The sequence below is a fragment of the Lissotriton vulgaris genome, chromosome 4_1 (genome assembly GCF_964263255.1).
Source record: "Lissotriton vulgaris chromosome 4_1, aLisVul1.2, whole genome shotgun sequence".
NCBI lineage: Eukaryota > Metazoa > Chordata > Amphibia > Caudata > Salamandridae > Lissotriton > Lissotriton vulgaris.
The window spans coordinates 517,820,125-517,844,516 of record NC_141691.1 but is presented as its reverse complement, the minus strand read 5'-3'; the positions used below and the strand labels follow the sequence as shown (position 1 = coordinate 517,844,516).

Genomic DNA, 24,392 nt, shown 5'->3' with positions numbered 1-24,392 from the left:
AAGGGGGATAGTGTTATTATAAACTTTAGAGACCGTAGAGTTGTTGATCACATTTGTAGCTGGGATTATCCGGGTATGGACTCTTGCATTAAGCCACTTCCGCTAACTTACTTCTACCCAAGGTTATCGAAATGGCCAGGGAGTAAGAGGTGGGCTTGTGCAAGGTCCCGAGTGTGGGATTGAAATTCGCACAGCGAATAGGTACACTGTTCTATCTGACCTAGATGAGTGCGATTGACGCAAAGCTGACCCTAGCTACCAAATCCCAGCATGTGACAAGAATGCTGTCAACCCACTTAACCTTGATCACGGATCGGGTGGTCTGGGGGATGCTGTATCCAGCCCTATTAGTACTCCGTTAGGTGGGTTTACACTTTGTACTGCCCCTGTGGATACGAGCCCAAGATCCCCCAGTGGCATAGGGGTCAAGGGATTGCCACCAATTTTGGAGCCGACTTCAAGATCGGGCCAGCCCCTTGGGCAGGAAAGGGATCTGGAGCCAGTTGACCGTGGGATCCATAGGGCCGCTAATGTGACGCTGCTATCCTGGAACGTCGCAGGACTCGGCTCTAAGGTAGTACTTCCTGAATGGTCAGATTTTATCGAAACCCATGATATAAGTCTCTTACAGGAGACATGGGCGATAGAACCCGTGTTTAGATTAAGGTATCTCACATTCCAAGTTTCTGCGACTAAGCAAGCAAAGGGCAGAGCAATGGGGGGCCTGACGGTTTGGGTACGGCAGACATTGTGCTGCAAAGTATCTCAAGTTCCCACCAACAGCATTGATATACTACAGATAAGAATTACCCCAGTGCTTGGCCCTAACTTGTATATATTTAATATTTATGCAAGAGGCCTCAAAGGTGGGAGAAGTTCAGAGGTTGTAGCAGACTTAGAGGCGTTGTTGGACGGTATGCCGAGGGGTACTGGTGTGATAGTAGTGGAGGATTTCAACACCACGTTTGAACCACTAGGGTTGGAGGATCAGTCCCTCACGGAGGATGAAGATATGAGATGGGGCATACCTACCCTAGAGATTGAGCCAATCAAGAAGTGGACGGAGGCGGCCGTCCAACTAAAGGGGATGTGTGTAGGTCAGCAGTTGAGGGCCGTAAACGGGCGAACATCGTCAGATAAGCAGGGGGTCAATACCTTTAACAATGGGGTCAGGTCGAGTCGCATTGATTTTGTCCTTGTAAGTCTACCATTGTGGCAGTTCGTAAAGGACATGGTCGTTACTACTCGTGTTGAAAGCGATCATGACCCGCTTATAGTTACGGTAACCGGACTGTTCGGAGAAGCTAAACCACCTAGGGTAGAGGTAGGGGTAGTGAAATGGCATTAACTAATGACATGCGGCACCTGAAATGGAGAAATGTTTCTGATTCTCCAGATGCTTTGTTAGCCATGAACAAGGAGGTGGATAGGGTAGTGGAAGAGTGGGGCACGGGTGAGGACAATCAGTCCTCGTTGTCTAATGTTACAGCGACACACACTGCCCTCTTTGATCGGCTAAAATTATTTTTCTGTAAACCCATCAACTCTAATAGAGTTAAGTATAAGAAAGTGGAAGGGTGGTTTAATGAGAAATGTCGCCTTGCGCGGAGGTCACTAGGGTCAGCACTGTGTACCAGGGACTTAGTAAAAGTGAGGTTGGCACATGTCTCTTACAGAAAGGCAGTTAAAGAAGCAAAAAAGGTCTGGGACCAGGCGAGATGGCAGGAGCTTAAGGAGGCATGTGTGTCCAGGAATCCTAAAATATTTTGGGACATGTATAAGTGGGCCCAGGGGGGGTGTCCAGATCCCCCGCAAAAACAATGTTGCCCATCATTCATGGGTTGAACACTTCGAACCCCAGTACGCTTCTCTGGGGGACGAGGCGAATATGGATCCCTACGTCCACTGCCATTTTTCTAGCGGGATATTTACACTGGCAGACGTGGATAGGACAATAAATTCTATAACACCAGGACGAGCACCTGGAATAGATAGTGTCCCTGCGGACGTTTTTTTGAGTTATAAACCTTCCTGGCGATTGTACATTAGACATCTAGCAAATGCAATTGCCTGTGGTGCCCCAATTCCGGTCTCCGGGAAGGGGGCAGAGATAATCCCAGTAGTTAAACAAGCAACAGAAATATTCGGAAAGAAATGCGAGAAAGCGCCAAAGAGGAAAGGAGAAAGCACGGAGTGAAAAGAAACCAAGCATTGCCGCAGCGCAGCAGAAACGAGAGACACGGCCTGGCGGCCGTGAAACTGAACGCACGGCCGGCCGTGAAAAAACCTTTGATGCAGCAGGGGGCAATTAGGGGAGGAGAATGGCTGGACTGAGGCAGAGCGCAAAGCCTTTGATGCAGCAGGGGGCGTAGCGGGAAGAGCTGCTGGCGGCACCAAGCTGACGATTTGATGCTGTGCACGCGCATTTTAACTCATTGCGCTTGTGCAATGAGTTAAAAAGCACATGCACTGCATGGAATCGCCAGTGGAATCGCCAGTGGTTAAACTCTGGATAAGCCACTATAGAGCTTCGCCAGCTATGCGCAAGCACATCAGCAGGCGAGCCCTAAAAAGGGGATAAATCCATAGCAGCAAACTACAGACCAATTAGTCTCATAGATTCCATCCAAACAAGCACTGGCGTTGCCAATAGGTCTCGCAGTAGGAAAGTTGAAGCTATTACAATTGCAAATAACAATGCCTTTTATTTTTGTTTTCATTTTAAAAACATAAAGGGCTTTGTCATTTACAAAACCAATAGCTCTATAAGAAAGCGAGTGGTCTCAATTTGTGGGCGATGGCTCCGCAGGGGTGAGCGGCGCGAGGCGTCTCCCCCTGCGGATTTCGCGCATAATGGTAGGGTCCAGGAGCGCGATATAGAGGGGGAGCGTCAGGGCAGGTGTCAGTGCGTAGTTTCTGAGGAGATTAGGCGCAGGTAGTTAGAGAAAGGGTTTATACTTTCTTTAGCGAAATCCCACCCACCCACCCTCTAAAAGAAAACATATACTTAAATGAATTATATATTTATATATATATATAGAGGGTTTGCCACTTCAGGATGCGTTTCCCACAACAGATGGCTTTAGGCATAAAATTCACAGGGAGGAGGAGTCTAGAGCGGGCTTCTCCAGTTATTAGTTAGATAGGGGGAATGATACAGAAAAATGGAGGGGAAAAATGGAAATAAAATGTTGGGGAAGTTATGATGAGTTCAATACAAGAAAAGAGATTATTGATGGTTTTGGTATAAAGTATAAATTTATAATGAAATGAAATAAATAAATAAAGAAATGGTTTCGGTCTAACTGCCAAATTTACATGTTTGATGATCTGTTGGGAAATTTATGAATATACATATCCTGAATAAAGTGGCCTTTTCTGCTATAAGAAAGCGAGTGGTCTTAATTTGTAGGCGATGGGGAAGGAGGAGAGGTGGCCAATCAGATGACAGCCCTGACTTCCCAACTTATTCTTTTACCTTCCCTAATGGAAATCTCTCCCAATTTGCTCTCTGTCCCCTGGCTCCCAACCTGTTGTGCTCGTCCTTGTGCTTCGTACCACTACCTACATACACCCTCATCCATGTTGCTTTCAGGTTAATCTCCATACCCATCTTCGTGTTGCTTTTAGGTAAAATCTTACGCGTACTCGTCTCCACCATCAGCTGCCTCCAACCCCCCCATTGATTCAGCAACACAGCATTGCTATTGGAAACAGATTTCGTGAATAGTAAAAGGAAATGTTGGTCTAAAATAAACTTTTGGCTGCAGGGCATTGTGTTATTCAATCCTTTAAATTAATTACTGCTGAATTATCTTTATTACCTAAAACATGTGCATGTCCTCCAAGAAGAGTCACTTACATGTATATTTTGACTTTATTTCTTGTTCAGTCCGAGATAGCCCCTTACTACACGTCTGTGCACCCCAGCCGTAATACCGTTTTTTTTACATTCTGGCCTACTTGTTTCTGCGTCTGCCTCTACCATTACCTACTGCTGGTGGCTCCAGCACATGTACCACAATAAAAAGTGAATTTACCACCACACATGTACCCTGCATCTTACAATAAACATCAAAATAAGGACAACATGAACTGCAAATAAAAACTTGCTGATAACTAAAACATAACCTACTTTGTCCCACATCACAATAGGACACTTGCCCCGGGTTTTAATTCATTACAGATGCATCATTTTAATTCCTTTTTCCATTTGTGTCATTTTTTTTTCTTTTCCACCTCCCCTCCCTTGTAACCTATTACCCATTTTTTGGTTCTCGAGCGCCGCAAAGCTATACAAATGGCAATAGCACTATTAAAATATGATCACTCCACTGCATACAAAACAAGCATTGGCATAACCAATAGGTCTCGCCTTTGGAACTTTATAAGTATTTAGTTATGCAGTACAATATCCTTTGTGCAACAACTTCAACTGTTGCATGTCTGAACACTTATAAAGGTCCCAAAGGCGAGACCTATTGGCTATGCCAATGCTTGTTTTTTTATACTTTATCTCTTGTGCATGTTGTTTACTGGACACTCAATGCCCCTCACAGCATTGGCTTAATAGAGATGGTCCATCGTCTGCTGTTAACCTTTTCTGCTGTCAAGCCACCAGCTAGCACCCCCAACCAGCCTAAAAATGTACTGTTACAAGTGCAGGTAGGCAGAGTGGTGACTCTCTGGCTGAAGAGCACACTCCCTCCATTCACCACATTTGGTTTTCCTTTCAGTCCCCTAACCCTGCTTTGTAGGCAGAGCTCCAACCCTCAGGTGGCTTACGCGCTAGCCTGATCCATAAGGGGATAAATGATCATCAACTGTGCCAATTGTATCCTGTTGGCACACATTGTGTCACTTAGCGAGATTGGGGTGTGCTTCTAAATCATTATAGCCACAAAGCGGGAGTCTCTATTACTCCCAGCTAGAAGTGTATACATATTTTGAAAGGACTTCTGTGGACTCAAGGAGTTAGCTCCACTTGTGGATGCCTGCAGGGATCTGAAAATCAGGAACTTGAATCTAGGCAAGGCAGACTCTTGACCTTCCATCTTTTGGAGTTCAGTAATTTCAGTACCATTAAATTGGATAATAGTAACAGCTGCTATTTACAGAAGGAACTCCAACCACTCAAATGTGGGTGTTCTTCAAAATTACTGGTTACTGTGGGGACTTTGTGGAGAACGATGATTCCACTGTAGCTTCACTCACAACACTGATGCCCTGGAAGCAGCTAAAACATTAATTAGACCGTGGACTGTTAGCAGGGCTCTGAACAGCAGAAGGTTTTGTAGAAAAGGCTACAGGGGCAGAATTCTGTCAGCCCTTCATTGCTCAGACTGCCGCCTCCAGTTATGGTATTGTCGCAATTCATTCCAAACTTATTGATACTTGAAAACGTCTAGGGACTTTTATTAGCCAGTGAGTTCTATTTAGAGAACATAACAGGGCAGCAACTAAGAAGCAATACTTTGTGATCATGTGGGAATTGAACAGGCTCTGTCCATACTTATTTGTCATCACATTCACCAACCAGGATACAAGCTCACAGCCAGGGAAATGGATACTCCCAAACTGCTCTGCTGGGTCATATCATTGCAGGGATTGTACTTTATTGTTGAGCGCTAGGCTGGAAATTTTGAGGAAGAAAAACAGATTAGACGAACAGTAGAGTGGTTCGATGGTTAGCATCTAGGCTGGGAAGGAAAATAAGTAATGACAAATGTTATTGACAATCTGTGCAATTTCATTTTCCCCACCATTTTACCTTTGTCACTTAGACTCCTCTGGTTCAGGAATAAAGAGTTCCAGTTCCAAATTACAAAGGCAAACAGATGGAAATAAATAGAGATGAGTCACCAGATGACACAAACAGTAAGAATACAGATTAAGAGATGCTTGTGGGGTATCAAGGTATAGAGTAACTCAGTTTTCTATCTATTTAAGTCCCCCGAACTGAAAGATACGAGCAAAACACTACCATCTGTAGAACGGGAGGAAAATGTAAGTAAATAAACATGAAGATCCGGGAGCATATATAAAAACGTGAGAACCAAGTCTTTATATTAAATCCAGATCAGAAAATAAGATTTTCAACAATATCTTATATTTTCCAAAGCATTACAAATGAGCCCTGGATTGTTATGGTCAGACTGGAAAAACTGAAAATTCTGGGGACATGCTCCACATGGTAGACCATCTCTAAATTTCCAATTGTATAATAACAGGTTCAACATTTTATCAGGTAGATTTCTTTTATATCCAGAGTTCTTGCACAGCTAATAGATAAGAGGGGGGTAACAGGCGACTGATGCAGTGCATTAATTTAATATTCAACTCAAGAGCTTCCATAGACAAATTTTGAAATATAATTAATTAGAATCTATTAGCTCTGTCTGCACTGCCCCTGAATCGATTCCGTGAAATGTTGCATTCCAAACTTATGTATCAGTTTACAATGTTTAAAATGGATAAAGAAATGTTAGCTTAAAAAAACTGAACCATTGTACGTAGAACCCTTCCCACATCAAAAAATACCAAATATTTGGTCAACTGAGGAAAAACAGATATAACCTTCCCCCGTCACAAATAACAAATTGCTGAGGAGACAACTAAAACAAAGGTTTACGCAGGCTGCACCAATCACAGACTGTCCTTCGAAAAGGTTTTAGGACAGTGTAAATATCCATCTCGAGTTTGGATCTATGACTGAATGCATTTCCAAATTCATAGAGCTTTTAAACCCCTTTAGTTCTAACATCGGTGAGATATATCAAGGGCAGTAAACATCGTTTACCACAAATCCTTTTCCCCGCAGGCAAATACAATGCAGTTGTTACAACAACCGAGTTGTAACAGCGCATCCCATTACTCCGCAAGTCGGAACAACGACTTGCGGAGGGGTGAAAAGGTGTTGGATTTAAAATCCAACACCTTCCCTACTGTTACACATACTGGAGTTGAATAGTAAATTATACTATTCCAACACCCAGCGCCCTCCCAGAACAAGTTGTTGTTACGACTTACGGAGTAATGGTATACGTTGGTACAACGCGGTCGTTTTATCAACCGCGTTGTAATTGGATGTGGGGAAAAAGAATGCGTAGTAAGGGTCATATTCATCAAGGGCACTCTAGATGTTCTTAGCAAACAATATGAAATCATAATGTGATGTAAAAAGACGTACACACAAGTATTAAACATGATACTGGCAGGCTAGTAAAAGTTAGTTTTGTGAACATCTGATCAGCAAGCTACCCATAGACTCAGGATACAACCATGATCATTAAGATGACAGGCCCAGTTTTGAAAATATAATCTCTACATTTAAAAGGCTAAGCATATAAAAAAGAATTAGGTACAGCTATGTATACACAACTTGCTTCCTCTTATGCCAACATAACATTAGGTGGTATGAGAGGGAGCACGCCTGGTCAGAGAATTTGAGTCAATAAACCCAATACATTAGACATCTAGGGTGGTTTGAAGATGACATTTTAATAATCTAGAGTGAAAGTGTCAACAAACATCTCACTGACATTTTTCATAATCTAGAGTGGAAGTGTCCACAAACATCTCAATGACATTTCCTCACATCAAACTGCCCATTCATTACAATCACAAACCATCACCTTTCTTGACAGGCCTTTTTTAGTTCGAAATAATATGCTATAGAGTAACTTTAAAAGAAAACCTCCAGATGTCAGTGGTAGTTCATATGCTTCTAGTGCACACCTCAATAATTTAACACAAAAAATATAGTGAATGGCTAATGGGTCAGTAAAAATCCACTGCAGTCTAAAATTGTGAAGTAATCAAATCGATTCACAATTCATACAAGGAACATAGTACCAAGAAGTGCTAATGATGGCTAAAAATTAAGTCAACGAGCTTACTAAAGAATAGTTACACTCTTTCCTTACGCCAAAGAATCTGCTAAAAACAGGAAATAGGCCGGTAAGATGTATCAACCATTAATCTCTGCAGAGAAGTAACATCTTAAAGGCTTTGGCACACTTTGGATTTAGATAAAAACGTATAACAGACAAGCAGGACATGGGTCAGTATCACCTTCCTATAGATCTCCGAGGTTAACATACATTAAGCACAACTTAAGCTTCCTGAAAACAAATCCAGTTTCACCAATGATATAGTTAACTGCAAATGCTAGCTATACTTTTTGGAGAAAGACAAAGATGAATCTTTCAATACTAGAGATCAGATGCGGAATATCCCCATATGTAAGCCCAGGTACACCCATTAATTATGTGTACAGCATTGATACACACAGAGTGCTGTGTCCACTGGGAATATGGACAGTTGACCATACAAGACCTATTACAAATGGAGACATCAATCACTGAATGCTTGTTCGTTACCTAAACAAATCATGTACCTCTGCATTAAGCAAACTTAAAATTCAAGGATAATGATCATGTCACTGATCAAACGAGGTGGAAACTGCACTAATGTTACAGAATAACCACTGGATCTTCATTCCTGAAGCAATCACAAAAGGTGATAATTTAGATTATGTATAAGAAGTCTTTTGTGTTTCTAACAAAGCATTCACTGTTAGTATCATGGTTTAATTTTGTGACATGGATTAGATTTAACTTAATAATGTTGACACTTTAGATAAACAATTTTCATCTCAAAGAGACAAACCACTGTTAAAACTACAACGAATATTTTGATGTCCAGATAAACAAAAGATATTTAAACTGTAGGACAATGGCATGTGAATTTCATTATTTAAATAAAATAGTGGCAACATAAACTCAGTGAAAACTGGAAAGAGTGTCTACTATGGTTTTTTCTCTTTATTCATTAAGACTTTGGCCATAATTGGAATATATTATTTGAGGTAACTGACATAGCATAACCCCTTGTAGATCCCGCAGTTAATGTTTCCGACTGAAAAAGGACACTTCGGTGTGCAACACATCTCTACCAGCATGCTTTTGGGACTTGTTATGGTGACATGAAGTACAAATGTATGACGCTTGAAATAAAACAGGATTTCATACCCTCTACTCAGTACAAACGTCCACATCTCCCAAATGTGATGAATTGTGGATATGTCCTAAGGGTATTCATCATAGGTTTCTTACTTGCACTGACCAGCTATCTAGTATATCTACTTGACAACAGGTGTGCAGCAAACACGCTTTTGTATAACCAGCTTTAGAAGGACAAGATAGTGGGAAGAAAAGACAATATCAAAATAATAATTATACTAGACTTTGTTTTGTTGTTTACACTTTAGGGCAGATTTATGTCGGACTTGCGCCACGTTTACGCCGCCGTTGCGTCACTCAACGGCACGGAAACGTGGCGCATCCCTGCGACCTATTTACAACATGACGCATCTAGGCAGATGCGTCACGTTGTAAAGCCCTGCGCCACATGAAACCTGCGTCAGGTTTCATGTGGGCGTTCTGTCGCAGGGTGGGTGTTCCCTCGTAGGAAAGCCCCGTAAAACTGACGCAGTGAAATCTACAAGATTTCACTGAGTCAGTTTTACGACGCTGTTGGGTCAAATCCTTACGCCTGCTTGAAGCAGGCGTAAGGAGTGACGCACCACGTTATGTATGGGTGGCCTCTGTACATTGCAGGAGTTGCGTCGCACTTGCGACGCTACTCCAGCAATGCGCCGCCCGTACACCACAAGATGCGTCACACATCTGTTCTTCCTTGCACCATGGTGCGCCGCATTCTAAATGCGGCGCATCTGTGGTGCCGCAAGGAGGGAATTGCGTGACGCATCAGTTCTGGCGCATCCCTGCTGATTTGCAGAGATGCGCCAGAACTCATAAATCTGCCCCTCAATGTTTCGCTGCAGTACGTTTCATATTGTGTGTGGTTTCAATTCATGTTTTATGCACTAGCTAAGGATTTTAAAATACATATCCTATCTCTTAGTGCCATCTTTGAGTATGTTTCTTATTAACGAAATAGAGCTTGAAGTTCCACTATTTCCCTGAACTCATCTTGCAGAACAGAACACTTCTTACAACAATATTGCTTAGTAGGTTGTTATGGGTTGCAGTCCATTTGGATTGCTTATTCGTATTGGCATTTTGAACAAGTGCTTGGATAAGGAATCTGACCCCTGCAACTCTGGGGCGGTTGGTACCCCTGTGAATGTACCACAAGTGCTGAGAAACAACTTAAAGGAAACATGTTTAGCACTATAGGAACATATCGAAACCCATCAGAAGATAACTGTGTTCCAACTGCGTGCAACTTACTCCGAACATTGATCTAGCTTTAGATCAAAGATCGTTTTCCCAAAAAAAATCGATATCCAATGTAAACAAAATACATTGGTCATCAGTTCAGGGTTGAATCGGATCGTAGTAAAAACATAAATACCGATACACAAGGTACTTCCCTCTGCGTGGCTGACTTGCAGGTCTTAAGGCTAAGAAGCACCAACAGTATCAATATGACAACAAAAGAGGGTCCTACTAGAGAATGGAAAACACCCTCCTACTGTGCACTATGAACGTGAAAGGACAAGCATTGAAATGCCAGGACCGAAGGCGCCCTCTTGCACCCCAAGAAGACGACCGGAGCAGCCATACAGATCTGACAGAAGCATTCTCACCTGCCCCAGGACCGCAGGCTTCAGATCCCTGCAGGGGATTTAATCACAGGAAGCGAGCGTCCTTTCTTTGCCTTGTCTGAAGATTGACACAGCTCTCCTTTGCTGTGCGCCTGCGCGTCATGAAGTGCTCTCTGGACTGCGCACGCGCATTTCGCTGATCAGGGTAGTTAAGACCTCTTTGCTATGGTCTCCGGTTTGTGCTTCAACGGAAGGATGGTCTGTGTTCGTCCAGCTAACTGCTGGTCCGAACGCGGCGTTCTAGACGCCTCAGTGACCGCCTCCCGACCCTGCGTCTTCTCCTGTTGTGGACAGCTTTGGTCACTATGCCACGTCCGCCATGATGGATCACAGTCGCCCCCTCTTGATACAGCCCACCAGCCCGTGGCTTGCTGTTGCATCTGCGCAGTAAAACTGCCTTGTGTACCCCTTTCTGGAGCCATAGTAGAACAAGAGTCGGTAGCTGTCCGAATACCTCTTCTGTCATAAACGGACGAGTGGCACTGCGGCAAAGGGGAGCAATAATAAAGGCGACACCATTTCATTCGTTTTGAGACAAGTGGCTGGCCACACATGTAACACCGTTTTTATTTTTAAATGTTCCTGGAACTTTTCATAAGCGATACGCGCTGACTTGAGAGCGGCTGGGATACAGACTGAAGAGTACTGTGGCTATTAACCACTGCTGAAAGCTACAGTGTGCGCTCAACCATGCTGTCAGGATGAAGGCTACAGTCTGAGCAGGCGCAAAGGCATTCCTTTCTTTGCGCATGCTCGAAGGTGCAGACATGGAGGCTTGCAGCAGGCTTACAGACTGATGCCGCTCCTACAGGGAAGTGCCCATTTATCCTGTCTGCAAGAGGAGGACAAGAGACTGGCTCTACCGGACAGCGGGTAAATCTTCGTGCCTGAACCCTATTCACACTTGGTGATCCACTTCACGCCGTAGCTTCTAAGAGAGAGGGTCTCCACTCCATTCCCGATTATAGCTACTTGGTATATAGCTAGAATAACGAAAATGAGCGCTAAACAAATAGTAGGAGAAAGCGCCAGGCTTAATTTCTTAAAGATGATACAGTAGGTTCCATCACATGTCCTCGTTGCAGTTTTGTCTCAAGTGTCCCAGCTGGATGTAATGCAAAAGTGTTCAGGCGAGCATACTTTTCTTATGTCTTTTCCTCAATTAAATCCTCACATTTGAAGTGATGGGCAAGGTAGACTGTGTTTAAATTAATCGGAAATGGTTTTAGCAACGTATGCATAAAATATAGCTAATGCAGTTTGAAAGGGAATTGAGTAGCTTGCGCAGTGATGAAGCACATCTCAGTTTCTCCTGGTCTCTGTCGTATCTGAAACAGGCCTACATGTCAACACTTATGTGCTTGGAGATTTCACACCCGCTGGCGTTCACGGATTACAGTGTGAAATATGGTTAACAGACGACGTGACCCTCTACCCAATTCTCTGGCAGACGTTTCTTGTTACTGCTTAAAAAAAATGTAAAGTAGTTGTGATTGTACGATGATTGACAACATCTATAATGTACCGATCATGGACAAAATAACAAGATAAAAATGTAGGCGCATCATTCAAAAGGTTCAATAAGATTATCTTTAAACATCATGGAGATTTTAGTTCTGTATATCATACCAAGATGCCCACTAGTGTCCACTTCGGAGACGATCAAAGCATCGATCAACATAGTTATTGCGCTAAAAAAAGTAATACATTTGACAGCAGCTGTATTATGTTCAGATAAACGATAGTGCTGTAGCGAGATTTCTCCCCGTCTTTCTTTGCACCAATATTCTCCCTTCTGTTCAGTTCGGATGACTGTAGAATGTATAATGATGTCACGGAATGTTTGAGTGCTGGGTCTTGGTGAGAGTGCCAGTTGAAGATTGCAGGCTAAGCAGCAGGTAGGCTGCTCCTGGTGGGGCTACACTACCATCTTACTGCATCTATGACTGAAACTTAATAAAGGAACTACTTGGAACTTTCAACTTGTCTGCATATGGCTTTTCACACTTCAACAGATAGTTACAAGTGGGAGGATGGTGAAAATCTGAGTAATAGGTGTACACTTTTTTTTGGGCGGTCGTAAACGTTAGTAATCTGACATCTTGTGTTGCTTTGTTATGGAATGTCAGGCATGTTATGGTTTTAAATAGTCTTTTTTTAGAAGTTTATTAGAGATTAGATAGTTTGGTTTATCCCTAGTTGCTATAGACAGTGTATGACAGAGCTTTGAACTGAACCCCCCACCCCCCCCTAGCTTTAGCCCTGTATATTAGTATAAATGGGTCCGACACTGCTAGCCCCACACCAAGCCTCACCATGATCCATCCCTCAGCAGTGTATGAGAGATACCAGAGGAAGACAACTTGTGCCAAAGTAGACTATTGTCATCAAAGGCTGCTCTGTAATTGATAAATCAGACAAAAAAGCACACTTCATCACCGTTCACAGACTATTAAGCTAGGATGGAGGTTGCTAGCACATTGTCAATTATTTGTCTTAACACATTCTTCAAGTTTTCTCATAGGTATGCGTGCATAATCGTTTGAATCAGTAAGAATCATTTAGCTGATAATTGTCCAAAGTTGCTAAGTCTCCTTCCTTATAAAGAGGATATAACACAGAGCCATCCATGAACCTGGGTTGGATGGTTGTTTAAAATAGTTATTCAACAAAGGTGAGGACTAATGTCCCACTACAAATTTTAATTTTGCGTAATATGGTAGGTAGACCATTAGGGCCAGTGGCATCATATGGTTTTTATTGTACAAATGTGTTCTCAACCCTCTTTACGTCAATGACAGTGGGTAGCAAATTGACTTTATCTTTAGCGGTCCGGTGTTCTTGTGGCAGTAATCCATATCTAGGAATGAAAGTTTTTCATTGTGCATAATGGGACTCTATAGAAAATGTGTGCGTCTAATACTAGTAGCGTTTATGCATTGCATAGCGTTGATATATGACCAATACTTCTTTTTGACTTTCAGTTTGTACGTGTCAAACATAATAACCCATTGTGATTCCATATCAGTCAGTCAGTCAAACAAGCTTTATTCGACATAGTCATAAAAGCATTACATATATAAATTTGTTATATAAGAATAGAGTTAAAATTTATACAAAAGTTTAAAACAAGGAATTCATTATAGTGATAAAAATAATCAGGTTAAGATACATCAAGTATTCAGGTATAAAGTGCATTTTCAAAGACCTACCCCTTTACATTTTTGTTTCTAATAATCCAGGCCCATCCTAAATATTTCGCCACAGCTATATATATTACAGGGGTTGGGTTTGTACAGATGATTCTAGTAGCCACGATTCCACTCCGAGTGCCTAATAACTTAGCCATGGGTCGCAGCCAGACTCTGCGCGGGGCAGAGTAGGCCGGACACACAAAGAGTAAGTGGCTTACTGTTTCATTGGAATCTAGGCAAGATGGACAAGAGCTACTTCCACCATTAGGACCATTCCCCCACTCTCACTAACAGGGGTGTTTATGGAGTTCAAGGATGAAACTCGTTTTGAGACATTCTGGGACGACATAACGAAGCCACTGGACAGAAAACTTTACTTTCCATTGAGAATTGGCAGTATACCTATCAGATCTTTCACATCCCGGTAATTCCATATCATTTTCTTAGCCCTCCAGACTAATTCTTTATATACCTTTTTTAGCTAGGTGATTATCTTCACAGCCCCTGCCTCTTCCAAATAAATGCCTCTAGCTGCAGGTATTAACTTAAACCGTTGCTCCCTCCCTAGGCATTGTGCCCTCCCTAGCCATTGGTACCCAAGAGCTTACCAGGGATGGATTTAATGCTAGGACAATCTATCATCAGTAAACCTTCCACCAGCTACCAATTGGGGATGAAACTGGAAATACTGATAGACTGATGCCTCTGGATGATGTACACACCAACCCATTAATGATACTCTCATCAAACCATTGAATCCTAAGATGATTTTGGGAAGGTCTTGAGAGGTGAAAAGCCAGATCACACCCAGCTAATTTATAGCACACATTAACTTTGTCAGCTACTTGTACATTACATTTTGTACAAACTACATTATCTTTGTTTTCATTACTCTATGAGAATACTTGTGCTTTTATGCACTCCACCCTGTGTGCTGATTCCCCTTTCACATTCCCCCCCCCATCGATCTCTGTATTGCTCTCTAACCCCCAGCTCTGCTATTGTTTTTCCCACCAATCCCTGTCTTGCTCTATTTTATAAACCTCTTCTCCTGCCCTCCCACAGGCCCTCTTTCCAATACCTATTATCTGCACTGTTGACTTGCACTCCTCATTCCCCTCTTCCTTTACTCCTCCACACCCTGTTATTTATTTATTTTAAATTATTTTTTCTCAAATTTGTTTGAGAGCTCAGCAGCAGCAATTTGCTACTGATCCGTACCTTCCCTAAAAATGCTTTCACACACTTTAAAAAAAAACTGTATTGTCCCTAGATGAGTGTCTGCCATCTTGGAATGCTAAATGTAAAACATAATGTCCATCATGATGCCTGCACTTGGTTGCATACATGTTCATATATCACCCATCTGGGGCGACAGTAGCATTGTTGTTTTATTGCACAATGTTCTTTAGCGTTGATAAAAAGAATATTTGTTTTGCATTTTCCTGATGCTGAACAACATTGGCAAAAAGCAGTGACCAAAAGAAAAAGCAATATCTATTGGTATTTCCAATGCTTGTTGAATATTCAGTTCACAGAATATGTAGGCTTTTAGGACATCTCCTTTTAAGGAGTTTCAATAAACCTATCTGTTTTTAGCATAAAACCGTAAGTTTAACTGCCCTTCTCTTATCTATTGTGTTCATTGGCATGTGCTCCACTATATCTAAATGTTTGTCTCTAAGTATGATCACCTCACTTTACAAATTATGTACCAAATCATCCAGCCATATAAAGAATACATGCTCGTTGTCTTCCAGGGTGGTTACAACTAACTGCATTTACACACTGCTGCTTTCTACTCTCACACAGGGGCCTGCATTGCAACTCCTCTTCAGCTTGTTGATTCGGCCGTAGGTACAAATCTACAATTTCACCTTTGTCATCACAGTTTCATTGGCCGTATACGTTTATGGAAGCGAACATCGATAAAAGAAAAAAGAAAACTACCATGTTTGAGCAGCATTCTGAACAGGTGCGACAACTTTATTTACACCTGGGGTTGTTTATATGTAGATGGATAAAATCTTGTAGACATTGGTTAATTTATGGAGAATCATAGCGAGATGTCATACTAACCTCCATTACACCTTCCAGTGTGTGTTACAAAGGCATACATGGCTGTATGATGAAAATACAAGGTCATTCCTAATGTAGTTCATTGTGATGCTGCATCCATAAAGTTCATAATATATGCAAAAGCAATGAAAGTGATTACCACAGGAAGAAATTTCGTAGAGGAATGACGCATAAGTTACATAAATTGATATGTCAGCTCCAAACATTGGTCCTCAAAAAGTGAATAATTTCAAATGTTTTTTGATTTTAGAAGGGTTTGTGGAGTAGATGAGAGCTATGTTTTTGCTTAGCAAATTTCTTAATAAAGCACAATAAATCTATTTTATTGAACAAAATTGTTACTGAGAAAATAAAATATAAGTGTCAGCAGTGTGGGCCTTGACCTAGCACTAGTGTGTCGTAATGAATATCACAAGTGCTCCTACGCTCAATTGTCCATGGCCCCACTGCCTAGAAACCACAATTAATGAGCAACCAACTAAAATGTTTTGAAAAGGAACGTCAATTGAATCAAAAAAATATCTTCATGCTCTGTTACAAGCCCAGATTTTCAACAACTACAAGTAAATGTTCAGAAATATATCCAATATGTGTAATCTTAACAGGATTCAGTTTTCAGGAGTCTTGCAAATGTGTTCAGAATCCAACTTTTATTTATGTTCAAGATAAACAACTTTTTCCTGTCAGCCCAGCCAATGCATTTGGTCCCTTAGCACTTCATCAGGGCTGTGTTTTCCATAGAATTTTTGAAAGGCGTGGAGTAGAGCTTCACTTTAATTTCTTCCACTGCAATCAATTTTTGTCTTTTTCTCTCTTCCTCCCGGGTGGTGTAGTACCCCCTGATTCATCTTGCTCCTTGGTGATCTGGAGCCAAATTCCACGGGATAAGCGCATACCTGTGGCGCTCTGGGACACGAAGGAGCAAGATGAATTAGGGGGAACCATTTTTTTGTTTATTGAGAAAATAGTTTTACTTATTATCATCTACATTGAGAAAATATTTTTGAAAAACTGATCTTGCTTATGCCTTTTTGTATCTCCCTTCTGTCCAGTTTTGATTTAAGAAGGGACATAGAATGGGTAGACCATTGTACATTTATCCTGCCCATTTTGATCTGCTCTTAGACCTAACCCATTATTCTCTTGGTGTGCCTTTATTAGTTTTTGGAATTCAGGCATTCCGTTTTAGTCTATTCAAGGTGTCTTATAAAGAGCATAGCTGCCCCAAAGGCCTCCCGGTGATGAGACGGGCACACCTGCAAGACCTAGCAAGTCGTGCAGATGTTAGAATAGATGGTACTTTACAAGTTTCCTGAAGGAGATTTCTGGGTGCATTAGTCTTAGTTTGGCAGGGAGGGCATTCCACAATTTAGCAGTTAAATAGGCAAGGAATGACCTCCACACCCGACTCTTAACCTTGGAAATGGTCAACCGAGAGGAGCTCTAGAACGAAGAGATCTCCTTGGCACGTATGGGCAGATTTGTTTTCATATCAGGAGGGGACCTTTTTACTGCATTGCTTGGTGGGCCATGCATAGGTTTTTAAAATGGATCCTTTTTTGTATTGGGAGCCAATGTAGCATAGCAATGGCTGGGGGTGCTGAATGGTGTTTGGGGATCCTGAAGAGTGATTGTGCTACAGCAGTTTGAATGATCCGTAGGCGTTTTAGGACGTATTGAGGGGCTTCTCAGGAACAGGGAGTTGCCATAATCAAGCAGTGACTTGATCAATCCCTGTTTGACTACCCTTTTAGATGAGGGAGTTAGCCACTGCATGATTTTGCTTAGTGTGTACAGTAGTCCGAAGCAAGTTGCGGACAGTTTTTTGGCTTGCGTTCCCTTAGTGAGTTCACTGTACATCCAAAATCCAAGGCTTTTTTGCAGCTGTGCAGGGTACTGGCTGCTCTCCAAAAGTATTGGGGCCAGAACAGTTCTTTCCAACTGGATGTATTGTTTCCTACAACCAGCACCTCCATCTTCCCACCTTTGAGCTTGAAGATGCTGTCTGACATCCATTCAGTTATTTAGTTAATGCAGGCATTTAGGTCACTGGATACCTGCTGAGATTCAGAGGTAAGTTCAAGGATCAGCTGAGTATCGTCAGTGTAAGAGACAAGTTCTAAGCCGTGTGCTTGCACAAGTCTTGCTAGCGGAAGGACATACTCATTAAAAAGAGTTGGGCTTTAAGAGGAGCCCTATGGGACTCCACATTTAATGGGATAGGTAGCCAGAGAAATGGTTCATCACAAACCTGAAAGCTTCTATTGTTCAGGAAAGCCTTGAGCCAATTAAGAGCGAAACCTGTGATGCCAGCGTTTTCCAGTCTTCGGACCAGATTACAATGGTAGGCAGTGTTGAAAGCAGCACTGATATCAAGCAGAGCCACCTCGATCCAGGATGAATCAAAGCTCTTCAGTAGCCACTAATAATGCGGTCTCAGTTATGTTTCCTGGCAAAAATCCTGGTTGAGAACAATGAAGGATAGAGCCCAGAAAATTAGAGAGATGCGTATTAATGTGCTTCTCTAAAATTTTACTAACGATTGAAAGCAAAGAGATGGGCCCGTAATTATCGACCATCAAGGGGACTGCATGTGGCTTCTTTAGCAGGGGTTTGATTATGGCATGCTTTCATGCAGGGAGAACCGTGCTAAGTGGCATGGAAATGTTAAGAATCTTCATAAGAGTTGGTAGAATAATGTTGCCAGCTTTTAGTAGGACATCAGGAGGAGCTTGATCTAATGGAGAGCCAGATTTTATGGTAGTTAAGATCCAATGTATTTTAGTCATTTAGAGACGGAAGGAATGACCGTTGATGTGTCATTATTGGTTCTTCAAGGGGAATCAGGCCAGGTGATGAGCTTATTGGGGGAGAGTCTAGAATATTCTTTACTTTATTTATAAAAGCAATGGCTAACATGTTGCCTCGTTCGATGGCAGGTGGGAGGGATGCTATACGAGAGGATGATGTCTTAAGGGTATTGGCTATGTTGTATAGCTCCCTAGAAGAGTTGCTGGCATTTTCAATTTTGATGCTTAAATAGGAGACTCTGGCCTGTCTTATTGGCTGCTGGTATTTTTTAAAAAAAAGCTTGTCTATAGATTATTTTGTTGCCTGGGTCATACCCTTTCCTCCAAATTCTTTCCATTTTCTTTGACACTTTCTTAAGTTGCACCAGCTCTGGAGTATACCATGGAGCACGGCTGCCGCGCCGCATTGAAGTCAGATTTGTGAGGGATAGAAAAGTCAAGTGACTTTGCTAGTCATTTCTCAAATTTTATGTACATTTCAGTTGTGTAATCCTCTGTGATCGGAGTGAATTCCTTCAGGGCACTGTACTGTGCCACTTTCTCATATTGAGTATTTCCATGACCTTCTAATCTTGGCTGGAAGGGTTTTTTTCAGGCTTATTGTGGGAAGGCAAAACCAAAAGGGGATCATGAAGTGATCTGACCATAGGACGGGAAGTACGTTTTCTGTGTTTAGCTGGGTAATGTTAGAAAAAATTGTGTCCAGTAAATAGCCCTGACTATGTGTTGCAGAACTCGTAATTAGTTTTAGTTATAGTACTGCGAGATCTTGTGCTAGTCTAGTTGCCATGATATCTTTGTCGTCCTCAAAATACAGTTTGAGGTCACCTAACAGGGTGAAGTTCGCCTCACTTAGAATGCATTCAGCTGCAATTTCAGGCAGAGCTAGTGTGAATTGTGTTGCTGACCCCAGGGAGCTGGGGGTGATAAATGAGAATCCCTGAGAATGGAAAATTTGGTGGTAATTCAAGGGAGAATAGGAGGCATTTACTGTCTCTAATATCAAGTGGCGTGCCAGTGCATTTGCACTTATTTTTTAAGAAAATGGCTACTCCACTACCTCTTTTGTCTTTCCTATCAAGCCTAGTGATCGAGTACCCCTGGTGGAGATACATAACCATGTGAGGGGCCGAGCTTTCGTTTAGCCAAGTTTTAGTGAGAAACAAGGCGCCAGGGGATTTATCTTCAAGGAGGAACATTGTTCCTGGGTTAATCATTCTATGCCACCACTATAACCTTCCATGGGGTAGGTGGCCTCAATCTACAATCCTTACATTATCATTCTTTTAGATTTTATTTCATTTGCACTAATTGGCATCAAAATAATTCCAAGAAAGGATAACTGCGAAACAAAATGATGGTTAAGCGTATGAATTATTTTCCTTCTATTTTAGCAAAATATGATTATTTATTTAGCTAAAGAACTATAATCCTCACGTTGAAATCAAATTTGGAATTTAAATGAACACTCCTGCTTGCTGTTTTAACCTCTTAAGCGCTGCTGACGGCCAACGGTCGTCACGAGCGCTACCTCCCCAGTGCTGCGCACGACCATTGGACGTCCATTCAGCACTAGTTCCAATGGACGGCGCAGCACTGGGGAGGGATATTTGCGAAGCAGCTAAGGTGTTAATCTAATATTTAGAAAATTGTGTGTTTAACGGTTCAACAGCCTACCCCTGCCCTGAATGGAATTAAACCCATTCACAAATGCTGCACCCACTATTTGACATCTGGTTTGTCTCTTTCGTTGGATAACTGACCCATTTACATCTGTATGGCTCTTTCCAATTAACTATTTGTTTATGTTGTTTAACTGCAGTTGGTTCCTTTAACACGTAGCAAAGCTACATTGGCATGTCATGGGAAGTCCGAATTAATCTGCATATCAAAAAGGGCTGTAGCTGATAAATTAACATCTTCTGTCATGTACAATTCGTCTGGTACCCAACCTACTGTCTCTTTCTATGGGCGCTTCATTCTTTGTTTCACTAAGCTATGGGAAGTCAGGGATGATATGCTACTCCCCCTGTGCTAGTATGAAGTGACTCGGCCATGAGAGTACTGGTATTGAGGATGTTCATACCCATTGTTTCAGATCGCCGTGACTTTCAAGGACGTCGCCATTTATTTCTCTGAAGACACTTGGCATCTATTAGAAGAATGGCAGAAGGAGCTGTATAGCATTGCAATGAAGGAAATTCATGGAGCTCTGCTTGCTTTGGGTAAATTTCAGTTTTCTTGCACTAATTTGAGTTGGTTCTCGTACAAGTACAACATACATACATACATACATACATACATACACCTTCTTTCCTAGAATATTTCAAATAATAAGCGAATGACACATCTTCCATTGTTACCCAGACATGTTTAATTAACAGCAGACCTCCTGCGCACCAAGCTCACCGTCTGGAGTGAATGCTCTTTTCGTCTTTATTTGACAAAACAAATGCCATGATTTCTCTAGGTATAGTTCTGTCCTTTGCAACATACTTATAGCATTCTTTTATCCATAACAAATGTGATGGTTAATTGCTTTTATACTTTATTTGCTGGTTTTTTTATGGCATTTTGCCTTTAGTTTTGTATACATGTGGAAAGGTGCATTGCTCAGTGAGGCACATTTTCTCATCACCATGCACAACTAGCTCCTAGTTAGACTAACACATTTTCTCTATGACAGCCTCGTCAACCCCTTTGTAGCGCAGAACCGTGGCAGAAGGCCACCTAGGAAGATTTATGTTAAGAGTTAGAAGTACCAGCACAACGCTTGGCTCAAGAAACCACACACTAAAGCTCCCAGATCAATTAAGAACATTCAAAAAGTATTAGTAAATAAGGCCAAAAATTTGAATAGTCACTGTAAAGTTAGGGCATTTTAAAGCAACGATTCCATTCCACCAAGCTTCTCCATTCTGCATAGGCAGTCAATGAAAGTATCAGCACAGTACTCATAAGTGGCCACTGAAAGCTTACTCCTATCCAACAAATATAGCATGACTTCCAGCTCCAGCCTACCTCTTGCCTTTAGTCAGACTGGAGGCAAGCATAGTTCACAGCTGCTGAGTTTCAAAGAGCTCTTGTGAGAGTGACACCAAAGTCATCACCTTCCTTTGGAGATCCTTTGTTCTGGATACCAGCTCACAGTGAGTGTATGTTGGCTTTGTCACTCACTTTCAATTTCCAATAAAGACTCTTTTCCAAGTCTAGTACCAGACCAGATGTTTGTTCATGATCTTTTCCAGGACTTTTGCCAGGACGTGTAGCGGGGGATGAGCCAGTAGTTGACTGGTGTTTTGGCATTTGCTGAGAGTTTCTTTAGGCGAGGAAGATCTGTAGTGTGTTTCCAGGCATCCATTCGGGATCAAATTGAGCATGGAGCTGATGGGGTCCAGTCCTTTAGTGAATATGCGATGAGAGCACGAATTTAATGATGCTCCAGAGTGTATGGTGGGCATGATTGAGGGTGGTCCTGGGGTCGGTGTGTTTCTGGAAGTGCAGGTGTTCGGCGGCTATGAGGGTGTCTTCCGAATTGGTGTGGTCCTCCACAGCCTATGTTAGCATGGATTCCAATGAATATCTTGTGCCTGCACTTGCTTTCCTATATCTGGCAGCTATTGTGAAAAGAATGCCCTAAATGTGAGCCTTAAGTGAGCTCCAAAGAGTGGAAGAGGATCTCCCCGATGTATCATTCTCTAGTAAGAATCTTGCTATTTCCTCTTTCACCTCATTATTGTACAGTATTTACTCATCGAAGCCCCCGGTTGTGGGCTTGTCAGGGAGCAAGTGTGTTTTTAATGATCTCATGTCTGATCAGACAACTCCATCAACAGGGTGAACTGACCTATTTTAATGTTTGTTAGTGTCCCTCTTAGTCTAACTCCCACCAAAAAGCTTACTAGTGCCTATGTGCTACCATGGCCCAGTGCTCTGCCCCAGAAGGCAGAGCACTAGTACTTCTGTAGCCCAGTGTTCTGCCCCTTTTATCTAGGTGACCTTAGTTACCACCCCGTCAAATACATGGTTACATAAACTCACCTCCTCCACCCTCTTTGAACCTGCCAAGGACAATATTGTCCAGGAAAAAATCTGGAGCGCATTATATGACCGTCTTTGACCAGCAGGAGCATCTCCTGTAAAAGACAAAGATCTGCTCCAGTCCTCTTCTCAACATTTAAGACCACTGGCCTCTTTACTGGGGGATTCAAACTCTTTATGTCAAGACTCGCTATCATAACCATAGACATTGGCCTCAGTAAGCCTTCTGTTTCTGCCCTCCTAGTGCTGGTCCCCAGTATCACCTTACAAACTAGGGCCACCTCTCTACCCTTACTTTGTACACCGTCGAAATGCTGCTGAGCAGTCATCCCGAATCCCCCGCCACAAATTAAAAAAAGCAGAACAAACATTATATTCTAGAATAGTGGGTCAGAGCCCACAGTGGTCATCTTGTTTCAGGTTTTCTAGCCTCAAGGCCACTTCATCTCCCACCCGAATCTAATAGTCACCCATCGCCCTCCCAGGGTGCCCCATTCACTCACTGTTCAGTATGTTCACCCAGGGCGTTCATGGAAGGAGCCCTCGCCACTCTTTCCCCTATCTTAGGCGTCATCTTCTCCACTTCTCTAGGGGCTGTCTGTTTTACCTTCTCAGTCTCACTAGGGGGTGGGGGACAAACCTTTAGATTCTTCTTCGCTGTGTGCAATTTAACCCCTTCACTGCGGCGGGAATTCCGCCGCAGTGCTTGGGGGGGGGGGCGCACGGCTCACCTGCGCTTGTGACAGAACCGCTCCGTCACGCGCCTCGGGTGAGCTGCGCTAGTGACGGAACGGTTCCGTCACGAACGCGCCCGCTCAATAGAACGCGCCGCACAGGCGCGTCGAGCGGGCCGTGACGGAACCGTTCCTTCACTAGCACAGCTCACCCGAGGAGCGTGACGGAACGGTTCCGTCACAAGCTCCGAACGGGTTAAAGCTCAGATCGACACTGTCCACCTCCCTGGGAGCTCTGGTTCCCTGCATATTGTCCTTCGGGAGAATTGGAATCAGTTGAGTCTCTTGGGCCTATTTTGGGTAATTTCACTCAAAAATCAGACTAAAGGGATAACCCCATTTCCTTGAAAGTTTGGCCTTTCCAAAGTGGTCTGCGATCTATTTAATGTATTTCTTGTTTCGTCTGCGCAGGAGTGTAACCCCCACCAAGTCATTGTAGAAAGTCAGTTTTTGTCCCTGGTAGATGATGATATGAAGTGCATACGCATGCCATTATCTCTTCTTTTATGTCACAATAATGGAGGCATGTTAAGGTATGCGAGAGTGCTTCTACTCTGACAACTGGGATATGCGTATGAGCAGGTCACTAGAGCTATCTAGATATGGTGGTAATTTCTGAACATAAGCCTTGATATCTGTTCCTTCTCCTCCTAAAGAAAGACCTCGAATCCTGATGCCCTGAGAAGATCTGTTTTTGAGGTGATCCTGCCTGAAGGCTAGATCTGCATATTGATTTTTTAGAGCTAAGATTCCTTTATATCCTGCTGCATGTTGTTTAGAAATTGTCCTTTTAGATTTTATGACTCCTGAGAATGAGTGGGTAATTTATCTATCAAAAATTAAGATGAAGTCAGAATGGTTAACAACTGCATAAACCTATGAAAACCTGAAACCAATCTCA

General features: G+C 42.5%; 2 protein-coding genes across 6 annotated transcripts in view; one reads left to right on the top strand and one right to left on the bottom strand.

The window, feature by feature from the left end:
- Window positions 1–10,983, bottom strand: part of LOC147718915 (uncharacterized) — a 143,897-nt gene extending 132,914 nt beyond the window's left edge. For 2 of the 3 annotated variants that reach the window (XM_086964662.1, XM_086964663.1), the window contains exon 1: window positions 10,616–10,981. The gene's annotated coding sequence lies outside the window, so the exon portion shown is untranslated. Of the gene's footprint in view, window positions 1–10,615 lie in introns of all 3 variants that reach the window. The other variant, XM_086964665.1, reaches the window with a different exon arrangement.
- Window positions 10,984–11,273: 290 nt separating this feature from the next.
- The window catches only part of LOC147718914 (zinc finger protein 777-like), a 47,530-nt gene continuing 34,411 nt past the window's right edge, over window positions 11,274–24,392 (top strand). Inside the window, exons 1-3 of one of the 3 annotated variants that reach the window (XM_086964659.1) lie at window positions 11,274–11,506; window positions 15,640–15,802; window positions 20,815–20,941. In XM_086964659.1, coding sequence (XP_086820785.1) covers window positions 15,740–15,802; window positions 20,815–20,941 — 190 coding nt within the window. In that variant the 5' untranslated portion in view covers window positions 11,274–11,506; window positions 15,640–15,739. The remainder of the gene's footprint in view (window positions 11,507–15,639; window positions 15,803–20,814; window positions 20,942–24,392) is intronic. The other 2 variants (XM_086964661.1, XM_086964660.1) reach the window with 2 other exon arrangements.